The 11,804-nt window shown below is 43.2% G+C and overlaps 1 protein-coding gene across 1 annotated transcript in view; it reads left to right on the top strand.

The window, feature by feature from the left end:
- SIDT2 (SID1 transmembrane family member 2) overlaps positions 1 to 11,804 on the top strand; it is a 178,141-nt gene that overhangs the window by 88,745 nt on the left and 77,592 nt on the right. Inside the window, exons 13-14 of the mRNA XM_082273437.1 lie at positions 673 to 791; positions 1,882 to 1,955. Of these exons, the coding sequence (XP_082129563.1) occupies positions 673 to 791; positions 1,882 to 1,955 (193 nt within the window). The remainder of the gene's footprint in view (positions 1 to 672; positions 792 to 1,881; positions 1,956 to 11,804) is intronic.

Here is an 11,804-nt window from a genome sequence, read left to right on the forward strand (position 1 = left end):
GGTAAGAGTAAGGAAAATAACAATGCTTGGGCAATACTTATTTCCTATGTATCATTACCAAGATCAACCTAAGTTATTTAACAAGATACCTTGTATTTCCCAAAAAGTATCTGTGCTTCTCATGCTGCATGACAGACAAGTGGAAACTGTGGGGATCACAGAAAATTGTGTGTGTGTGTGTGTGTGTATATATATATATATATATATATATAATATATATACACACAGTACAGACCAAAAGTTTGGACACACCTCATTCAAAGAGTTTTCTTTATTTTCATGACTATGAAAATTGTAGAGTCACACTTCAAGAGGTAGTCACCTGAAATGGTTTTCACTTCACAGGTGTGTCCTGTCAGGTTTTAATAAGTCTGATTTCTTGCCTTATATATATATGTGTGTGTGTATGTATGTATGTATGTATGTGTATATATTAATTACGTGTTTGAATGACATGCTGCTCTCAGATTTACGCACATTACAAAGTAATGGCATAATTATTATACAAGGGAACTTAAATCTAGATCTGAATGATTTCCAAAGTGTATTAAATTGGTAAAGAATCTTTTCCTTTCATATATGAATGCAGATATTGCTAGACTTCATTGACATTACAGTATATTAATACATGCAGAGTCACTTTTTTTTTCTATGGTCCTTTATTTTTTACAGAAAAATCTCTTGAAAATCTTGTGTCCCGTCCAAGGTTGGAGTCTCTGAGCTCTGTAGAAGAGGATGATTATGACACACTGACTGACATAGAATCTGATAAGAATGTTATCAGGACAAAGGTGAACTAAACAGTACTTGGATTGATTCCTCCTGTATTGAATTGTATTGTAACTGTACTGTCTGCCCTCATATTGTAAAGTGCTGTGCAAACTGTTGCCACTATATAAATCCTGTATTAATAATATTTTGGTCAGAAGGAATATTAATAGCCTAAGAACTTAAAACCTATCTAAAGATAAAAAAAACCATTGTAGTTTACCATTCCTTAGATGTGGTGGTTGCATTAGTTTGCATTTTCAGGCTTATTTCCTTCATTTTCACCTGGTAATCCAGCAAAAAAAAATTTTCTGTCCTAGGGGGACTAATCTCACTCACTGCGCTTTATAGAGGAGCAGCATTGTTATCCTTGGACAGAACTACAGAGCACCTTCCTCTTCTCCATAATTTAGGGGAGATGTTCTGTAGTTCATGGAGGTAGCAAGTGCAGGGTTAAAGCGTTTTAAACTTAAAAAATGCCGGCAGGATCTGTTCTGTCATAAATGCCTTCACCTTCCTGTCAAGGGTAATGTACGCTGAGCCGTACATGTGCAGCTCAGAGTACATTATGGCACCTGCTCTGTGCCATGGCAATGTGGCTACTGTGCGCATTTGTAGGAGTGATGTGATCATGGCTGACCCAATGGAATGATCCTGGAAGGAACAAGGGCCCCAGCACTGACAGCGTAGCGCTGGAGAGCTTCCTTTGACAGGTATGTGCATACTACCACATTATGACACAGCTTTAGCCCAGATAGAGAAAATAAATCAAGTTTACTGCCACTTTGATAACACTAGGACATAAGTCAGCACTGGGATTCTGTCAAGACCAATGGTTTTTTGTGGTTTTTTATTTATTTATTTTTTTGCTTTTTTCAAACCGATAGAACGGTGTTTTAATTTGTAGGTGAACAAGTGAAGTTTATTGTTAAAGTACTATACAATACTGTCATCCTACAGTATGTATTATTACTTTTAAAGTGTATGTAAACCTTATTTATTTATATGCAGCATTTCATCATTAACTAATTTATGTTTATTTTATTTAAAAATTGAAAAATTCTAAATGTGATGAACGTATGATGACTGTAATTTTTATTTTATTTCTTTTAGAAGTATCTTTGTGTTTCTGACCTCGCAAGAAAAGACAAACGCGTGATGCGGAAAAAGTACCAAATATATTTCTGGTGAGAAATACCAATATTTCTGTAACATAACATATATAAATTATATTTAAATATCTCAAATTAGTAATGGGCTAAGCCTTAATTCCATCTGTGTTTACTTGTTTCCGAGAGTGGCTCGGGGTGGAATTTTAGTGCCATTAGCGGTAACCCCGAGCCATACTCGGGGTACCGCCAGGGGGCATTGCTGGATCCTGGTAGAGGTTACTTACCATGTCCCCGGGATCCCACGATGTGTCCCTGCAGCATACGGCGTCCGGATCTTCCGCCCGATGCTGTGACCCCGGCTTCCGTCTCCTGCGACGTGACGCTCGCAGGGGGGTGGAACCGGCGGCAAATTTGAAATGTAAAACACACTGATCTATTGTAATCCTATTGGATTACATTATAAAATAAATTGACATTAGTTTGCCCCCCAGTGCCCTTTCCTGCTGTTTTACTGTACACTGTACTTTACTTTACATATTTATTTACAATATATATATATATATATATATATATATATATATATATATATATATATATATATATATTATGTGTATGTATGTATGTGTGTGTGTATGTGTGTATGTATATATATATATATATATATATATATATATATATATAATATACTTTAACTTTTTTATAGTTATTTATTATATTATAATTTACGATTTTGTGTTTCAAACTTTATCATACCCGAGATGTTATAAAGAAGAATGCAGAGTAAAAAAAAAATCATATGTAAATAGTTGGTTTGGGCTGCTCGTCCTTAAGAATTACATGCAAAATAATAGTACCGCATTCAGCACCTAAAATCGGAAACGATCATACCGCCAGGAAGGTTAAAGTGCATCCATAGGCTTCTCTGTGAGAGTCTAAGTTCCAAATCTAGTTACTATGTGATTCACAAGACACATAAGGTAAACAAAACTTCCTTTACCTTCTCTTACTGAGCAAAATACTCTGTCATTTGTGTCTCACATATTCCCCCTTCCCGGACACTGAAGCCTCAGTGGGAGGTTTATATTTCTCTATCGCTCATTGACAGACGTAGTCTTCTTGATTCTCAAGAGCTGGGTTATGTTGTCTCCGCAGGAGTAGGACTAGGCAGAATGACAAAACGTTCTGGCTCCACCCTAGGGGGCAGTCCCTGAGGGTATATCCTCCCTCTCTCTGCTACAGGGAATCAGTTTTTTTTCTGTCTAGTCAGGAGTAAGGACCTAAGTTCCTTGCTGGGATCTTTTGGTCCTGGCAAGACTTTTTTTCTTTAAGAAAAAGACATTTTTTAGGTAGTTTTCTCCAGTGTTTTTTTCCTGTGAGATCTTCAAGCAAAAATGCCGGACTGGGCGACACTTGTGGTCACCCCAGCCGGCCTACGAGCGCGTGCAGACCAGGCATTGCGCTTGGTAGGCCGCGACATATTCAAGTAAGTATGCGGGGCCGGGCGACGGGCTGGATGTGAGATCCAGTGGTCACCCCGGTTTCTGCCTAAAAGCGCGTGCAGACCAGTGCGCTGAGTCGGCCGCGACGGAGTCCCAGTAAAGGGACTGACTTTGCGAGTTAAAAGCTCGCTTGGACGCCAGGACCAGAGAGTCGAGGCGTCCACAAACCCCCACCTCGGTGGAGAGGGTATTATGAAGAGAGGGTGCCTGTCGGTTCGGTATGGTGAGTAAAACGTTCCCTTTTTTTCCTCATTTATGAGGCAGTATATATTATGGGCCCCTCCATATATGGTCAGTATATATCTGACACTTACAAGTCCCCCTTGTAATACAGCATGTGTTTGTGGGAAGTGGACTTGGTTCAAGAGCTAACACTCTACCCAGCAGACTGTAACATTACAGCAAACATAGGAGGTATAATCCTACCTTATGTGCAGTGTATCTCTGTAGATCCATATGTCACCTCTCAGCAGAGTGCAGGTGGATGTGCTGGGAAGACGATATCGGCGGTCCGCCGCCATTTTGCCGTAGACCGAATGCATGTATGTCCTCAGGTCACGCCGGCCGCCATGTTTTTGGAGTCTTATGTCTCTTCTATGGGGGCGGCCATGTTTTGTGAGCCCAGCTTCCTCGTGGAGGGCTGGGAACGCCGGAAGGCGTACACAGGGGGCGGAGCCACGCCTTCTGCCCGGGAAAAAGCAAACAGCTCCTTCCAGTCTGTGTAAGACAGACGCTGGCTGCAGTTTGTTGGAAACTGCACTGCATCGGTTGGTGAGCCTTGGGGGTCCCTCTCTCTCTCTCTGGGATCGAGAAGCAGGTACTCTGAGGGGCGCTATTGCGCTAGGGGGAGACACACAAAAAGAAAAAAAAAAAAAAAAAGTTTTTTTGTTTATTGTTGGCAAAAGTGTCCTGTATTAACATGGACCCTGCCACTCATGTATCTCCTCCGGATCCCCTCGAGGGGTCTGCGGGATCCTCCAGCACCCCATTGACAATTGAATCTTTGTCAGCCATTATGGAAACTTTTGTGTCCCGGGTGGAAGTGGCTTGTCAGGGACAGGGCGCAAGAAAGCGACCCCCGCCTAACCCCTTATTATCTGAAACCTCGGATTCAGACTCTGAGCCTATTTCTGCAGTTGCAGGTACTTCATCTGGTATTGGTGTCTCGGGTCCTGTCTCTTCAGACAGTGAGGAGGATGTTTCGGCATCTGCCATAGCCCGAGAGGAAGCGTTGGTAAACGCACTCATTGTATCTGTTCAAGAGACTTTAAGGTTACAGGGTATTCCATCAGAAATAGCTGAAACTGAGATCCCTTTTGGGACTAAAAAGCGCATCAAAGTGGCAAAGGTTTTTCCATTGCCCAAATGTTTTGGCAATCCAATCGATGAAGAATGGCGTCTGCCAAAACGCACTTTTAATATTTCCAAACGCATTGACAGGCGTTATCCGTTTGAGGAAACCCTTATTAAGAAATGGACAGAACCACCTGTGGTGGATTCGCCAATTGCTAGATTGAATAAAGCCACGGTTATTCCTTTAGAAGACGCTCCGTCTTTTAAAGATCCAGTGGATCGCAAGATAGAAGCTATGTCTCGCACCATGTTTTCCTTGATTGGATCAGCTTTCAGGCCAATAATTGCTATTGGTCTGGTTTCGCAGGCTGTAACTGAATGGACCAAGTGGTTACGCCGGGACTTAGAAGAAGTCCCTCAGGCGGTATCAGATTTGTTGGAACAAATGATACAGGGGTTACAGTTTGTATGTGATGCGGCGTTAGACGCCACTCCATTAATGGCGCGAGCATCAGTCTCAGCAGTGGTTCTCAGGCGTACACTGTGGCTAAAAGGTTGGATAGCCGACCAAGGTTCCAAAAAAGCATTGGCTAATATCCCCTTTTCAGGAGAACGTCTATTTGGAGCCAACTTAGATGAGATCATTAAGGATCTCACCGGTGGAAAAAGCACCTTTTTACCGCAAAATTTTAAAGGTAGAGGAACTCGTCAAAGACGAGGGCCTTCTTTTTCTGCTCACAAGAGGTTTTTTCGTCCAGCGGGTGAAAAAACTAAGTCCTCCAAGGTTCCTACAGGAGGCGTCAGGGGTCGTTGGTCGGGCAAGCAAAAGCCCGCCCCCTCCAGACCTGAAGATAAACCATCCAAAGCCTGAAGGTGCGCCCCCACCCTTAACTGGGGTGGGGGGACGTCTTCGCCGGTTCCCGGATCCATGGCTTTCCAGAATCCCGGACAAATGGGTTTGCGAAGTCATAAAGTCAGGGTACAAGATCGAGTTTCGATCTCTCCCACCGGCGCGATTCTTCCCTTCCAATATCCGACTATCTCCGGATCGTCTAGAAGATCTGCGGAGAGCAGTCACAGATCTACTACAACAAGGAGTGGTAGTCCACGTTCCTTGGACAGAACGGTTTCAAGGGTTTTATTCAAACCTGTTTACAATACCCAGGAAAGAGGGCAAAGTGCGTCCAATTCTGGACTTAAGAGCACTCAATTCTTTCGTCAACATAAGAAGATTCAGAATGGAGTCCATTCGCACGGTAGCAGCCTTCCTGCATCCAGGGGATGTCCTAGCGTCCATAGACATCAAGGACGCCTATCTTCACATTCCCATTTTCGCAGGACATCAGCGTTTTTCTACGCTTTTCCGTAGAGGAGAACCACTATCAGTTTGTGGCGTTACTTTTCGGTCTCGCCACGGCTCCGCGGGTCTTCACAAAAGTGTTGGCCCCAATGTTGGCACTTCTGCGCCAAAGAGGTATATCGATTCTAGGTTACCTAGACGATCTTCTGCTTCATGCAGAGTCTCCTCAGACCTTGCTACAAAACATAGAAATTACTATGATTTCTTTACAGGAATTCGGGTGGCTGGTGAACCAGCAAAACTCTTTTCTGGTTCCCACCCAGAGGCTCGAATATCTGGGTCTAATTCTAGACACAGTCAGGACAAGAGTGTTTCTTCCGGTAGGGAAACTTCGAAAGATTCAATCAGCAGTCCAGTTGTTACTGTCCAACAGCTGGTCTTCCCTTCGGACTTGCATGAGGGTTCTGGGGTTGATGGTGGCTTCATTCGAAGCAGTCCCATTTGCCCAGTCCCATACCCGAATTCTTCAGCAAGAGATTCTCCTCAGATGGAATCGGAATCCGGAATCCCTGGACAATCAGATACGATTGAGCAAACAGACCAGAGAGTCTCTGGTTTGGTGGCTTCGGTCTCCAATGCTCAGCCAGGGAAAGTCATTTCTGCCAATATATTGGACGATAGTGACCACGGATGCCAGTCTATCCGGATGGGGAGGAATTCTCGGTCAATTATCTGCCCAGGGACTTTGGTCCCCGGAAGAATCCAGATTACCGATAAATGTATTGGAACTGAGAGCGATCAGACTTTGTCTGATTCACTGGACCGAGCAGCTCCAGGGCAGCCCGGTTCGGATCCAGTCGGACAATGCCACGGCCGTGGCTTATGTCAATCACCAGGGGGGCACCAAGAGTGTCCGAGCGGCCAAAGAAGTGGCTTGCATTCTTCGCTGGGCGGAACGATTTGTTCCAGCAATCTCTGCGGTGTTCATTCCGGGGGTGGAGAATTGGCAGGCAGATTATCTCAGCCGTCAGACCCTGGATCAGGGGGAATGGTCCCTCCATCCAGACGTTTTCCACCAGTTGTGCCTACGGTGGGGCACCCCGGATGTGGATCTGTTGGCATCACGATTCAACAGGAAAGTTCAGAGATTCGTGGCTCGCTCCCGCGATCCTCTAGCAGAAACCGCAGACGCACTGATCGCCCCGTGGGGGCAATACCAGCTAATATATGCCTTCCCTCCTCTCGCGTTACTGCCAAGACTTCTTCGCAGGGTAGAGGAGGAAGGAATCCCAGTAATCCTGGTAGCTCCGGACTGGCCTCGTCGAGCTTGGTACGCCGACATGGTCAGACTGGTGGCGGACGTCCCGTGGAGACTTCCTCTCAGAGAGGATCTACTGTCTCAGGGACCGATCTTCCATCCTGCTTTACGATCCTTCCTACCAAAAGTAGTTTCAGAATTTCATCTGAATGAAGAAATTGTATTACCTTCCCTGTGTCCTAAGCCCAGTCATCCTCGGGAATTTGCTTTGCACTCCTTGGATGTGGTCCGGGCGATCAGGGTATACTTGAAAACGACAGACTCGTTTCCCAAGACGGATTCACTTTTTGTGATCCCAGATGGACCCAAAAAGGGGTTGCCTGCATCTGCCGCGACCATTTCCAAATGGATCAGACAGACGGTAGTACAGGCTTATTCTATTAAGGGTCGGGAGCCCCCGTTCCCTGTTAAGGCGCACTCCACTCGGGCACTTAGTGCGTCATGGGCCTTTCGCCATCAGGCGTCAGTGGTCCAGGTGTGCAAGGCGGCTACCTGGTCGTCGGTGCATACCTTCTCTAAACATTATAAAGTTGATGTAATGGCATCGTCTGATGCCTCATTTGGCCGCAAGGTTTTGCAGGCCGCAATTTGAGGAGACCAGTGGTCTACCTCGAGGGTTTTTTCCGTTGGAAAATTTTTCTTTAGTCTCATTCTTTGTTTATAATGAGCCTTTAAAACTTCTAGTTTGGCACCGGTTGGGCCTACTAGATTGGATTTGATTTTGTCAATCCCACCCCTCATTTGTGGCACTGCTTCTGGATGTCCCAGCTCTTGAGAATCAAGAAGACTACGTCTGTCAATGAGCGATAGAGAAAAATGGATTTTTGTAAGAACTTACCGTAAAATCCTTTTCTCTTAAGCTCATTGACAGACGTAGTACCCGCCCCTCTATCATTGAGTTGGGTTGGGTTAATTTCTCTGTACTGCTTTAAACAGAACTGATTCCCTGTAGCAGAGAGAGGGAGGATATACCCTCAGGGACTGCCCCCTAGGGTGGAGCCAGAACGTTTTGTCATTCTGCCTAGTCCTACTCCTGCGGAGACAACATAACCCAGCTCTTGAGAATCAAGAAGACTACGTCTGTCAATGAGCTTAAGAGAAAAGGATTTTACGGTAAGTTCTTACAAAAATCCATTTTTATCAATTGAGGAAATGGTGGGCAGGACAAGATGGGGCCAGTTGCTGATTGAAAAGCTACAGGTTTGTGAATCAACAGTGACAAAGTTGCTAACCAAACCTCTGTTTTTTTTTTTTTTTTGTTTCATCTCACGGTAGTGCGAACAGGCGCAGCCTACATGAGTGGCAACTCAGCTCTGAAGCCAGTAGTGGTGCAGCAGCACTGCCACCCTCGCAATTAAACCGTGTTAAGTGGAGTTCACTGGCAGGATAAACCGATATTTGTGGGACTTTTCAGGAAGATTAGGAAAAAAACTGTGCAGATGCATTTATGATTAGGTGCTGCAACACATTTTTTAAAATGGGAGGTCGTACTTCTACTTCAAATGAGGTGGCTTTTAAAACATTTTCGGTAGGAAGGAATGTGTTAACCAACAATGGTACTTGCTGTATAATTTGATGTAATTCATTAGGTAAACATTCCATTCTCCTACCTTTCCTCCCTCTTTATGTTTCACAAAGATTTCATGAGGAATATAAGCCAATGACCTTCCCCAAAAGGAGAAAACCCTATGCCTAAAGAAATATTTGTATGGCAGACCTGTATTTAAAACAAAAAAAAAAAAAGCAAAAAAGCTGCGCTGTGAGAATTGATGAATGAATAAATAAATAAATACATACGTGAGTAAATATATAAATAAATAATTGAATATCAATAGGTTAAACTGAGAAATAAATATACAACAATAATACATTTAAGTGAATTATTAAAGTCCAAAGTGATCCAAAGTATCAGTGATCGATATAGGTTCCTTCCATAGCAATATCAACGTATGAAGTAAATAACAAAATTCCACCACCATCAATGTGTGTCCACCACCACATAAAAGACCTGCTTACCAGGAAAAAAGGCCAATAGGGGTCAACCGCGCCTAAGATATACAGGTATGGTAACCAATGGGACTTGTCCACAGCTATTCCTATATTCGGCTTGAAATCAAATGCACATCTCTGAAACGGCATGTCCCAGGGACGACGTCATTTGTGACAAAACGTGCTGGGTCGCGATGTGATGATGTCACCATTAGTCATGGAGATCTCGGAAGGACGGGTGCAGTGTTGAGCCGGCTGGCTTTGTCTTTTTATCCTATGCCTGATTTTTTTTTATTGATGCAAGTGCAACTTTTATTCATTCAATAAGCCAATTGTACGATTTCACACTATGTAGCTTTTCATTGCTTTTTTCAGGGATGTGCATTTGATTTGAAGCCGAATATAGGAATAGCAGTGGACAAGTCCCATTGGTTACTATACCTGTTTTTATCTTTGGCGCAGTCAACCCCTAGTGGTCTTTTTTTCTAGTAAGCAGGTCTTTTTTGTGGTGGTGGACACACATTGATGGTGGTGGAATTTTATTATTTACTTCACACGTTGATATTGCTATGGAAGGAACCTATATCTATCACTGATTTTGGACTTTAATAATTCACTTAATTTATTATTGTATATTTATTTGTCAGTTTACCCTATCAATATTCAATTATTTTATATATTTACTCACTTATGTATTTATATATTCATCACTTAGCACAGCGCAGCTTTTTGATTTGATTTAGTGTTATCTCACTTTAAGTTGCTGCTTGAACCTTTTAATATTTAGCGCAGTTAAGTGTGAATGGACCTGTATTTAAACTCTGCACCTGCTTGGTGTGTACAACGTCATACAGCCTTTGCTGACTGGGAACACACACCTCTGGGTATGGGGGAATATGTGAAACTCCCTCTTGCCTCCCATGATACAATGCTCTGTGCCTGAATGTCCAGTCACCAGGCCTAAGTGTGGATTGGGGTAGTGGGCTTCGTTAATTGTAAGGTTTAACTTTCTTAGAATAGTAAAACTTGTGTAGGCGTTTCTGTGGGCTTAGGCAGTGGATCATGGCAGCTGCAGCCATGTTTCTGGTATTTTTTTCTCAGCCAGTAATTGGCTTTTTCTGCAAAAGTGATCCAGACTGCGGAACGCACACACGCGCACACCCTTTTGCTGCTGCTGTTCTCAGGCTCTCCCATTTCTGAGACTGCGGTAAGGGGTTGGGTCGGCTGCCCACAGAGGAGATGGAGGAACATCTGTTCCCCCATCTTCTCTAATGAATGAAGTCCCAAGCGACAAGGATTTTGTCAGTTTCAGTGCAGTCTTTCCCTGGCTGTTACAGCTGGGAAAAGCATGTGTAATTTTAAATCTTGACACGTTTGATATGTATTTACTAGGTGCAACATTTATGTATGCTTATGTATATATCGAATAATTTACCAAAAACTGTGCGTCGTATTGTGTTTGTGTGCGCTAAAATAAATTTAAAGTGTATTTTTTCCTAAAACTTTGCATTGATGAGTGGCTTAACAAATATTGTGTGATGTAAAAATTGCAATGGTCACATTTTTCTCCAGGGCCTTTGCTTTTAAAAAATAATGCTTGGGTGTTCAAAGTAATTTTCTAGCAAAAAAATGCTGATTTTAACAAGTATGGGAACCCCACAATCCACTGATTCTTTCTGCTTTATAAAGGACAAGATCGATTATGACAATACCAGGGTGCGCTGGTGAACATTGTTGTTTGCCTTTATTTTTGCATACACTTACCTTTTATAGCAGCCTGCTTCTTGAAAAAAGACTGCTTTTCTGCTCAGTCCTCTGCAAGTGTTTGACTGGTCGGATTGGTCAAATACTTGTTGCACTAATCGCTCACTGTGGTTCCTCCCATTGTGCACTGTAGTGTGTAATAGCTGGTGGATAAAAAATACAGAGCATTTAGCAGGGTAAGCAGGAATTCACACACCTGGATGTTTAGCATCTGGGTGAGAAGGTAAGTGGTGGCTTTTTTATGAGCTCCTGGAAAGGTAAGCATATGTAGCCTCCTTTTTAGAAGGTATGTGGTACATACAAGTGACCCTATGCTGACAAGGGTATACATTTATAAGGTATGTGGTACATACAAGTGACCCTATGCTGACAAGGGTATACATTTATAAGGTATGTGGTACATACAAGTGACCCTGTGCTGACAGGGGTATACATTTAGAAGGTATGTGGTACATACAAGTGACCCTGTGCTGACAGGGGTATACATATAGAAGGTATGTGGTACATACAAGTGACCCTATTCTGACAAGGGTATCTATTTAGAAGGTATGTGGTACATACAAGTTACCCTGTGCTGACAGGGGTATACATATAGAAGGTATGTGGTACATACAAGTGACCCTATGCTAACAAGGGTATACATATAGAAGGTATGTGGTACATACAAGTGACCCTGTGCTGACAGGGGTATACATATAGAAGGTATGTGGTACATACAAGTGACCCTGTGCTAACAAGGGTATACATATAGAAGGTATGTG

The sequence above is a fragment of the Pelophylax lessonae genome (assembly GCF_965119305.1).
Source record: "Pelophylax lessonae genome assembly, chromosome: 12".
NCBI classification, from domain to species: Eukaryota; Metazoa; Chordata; class Amphibia; order Anura; family Ranidae; genus Pelophylax; species Pelophylax lessonae.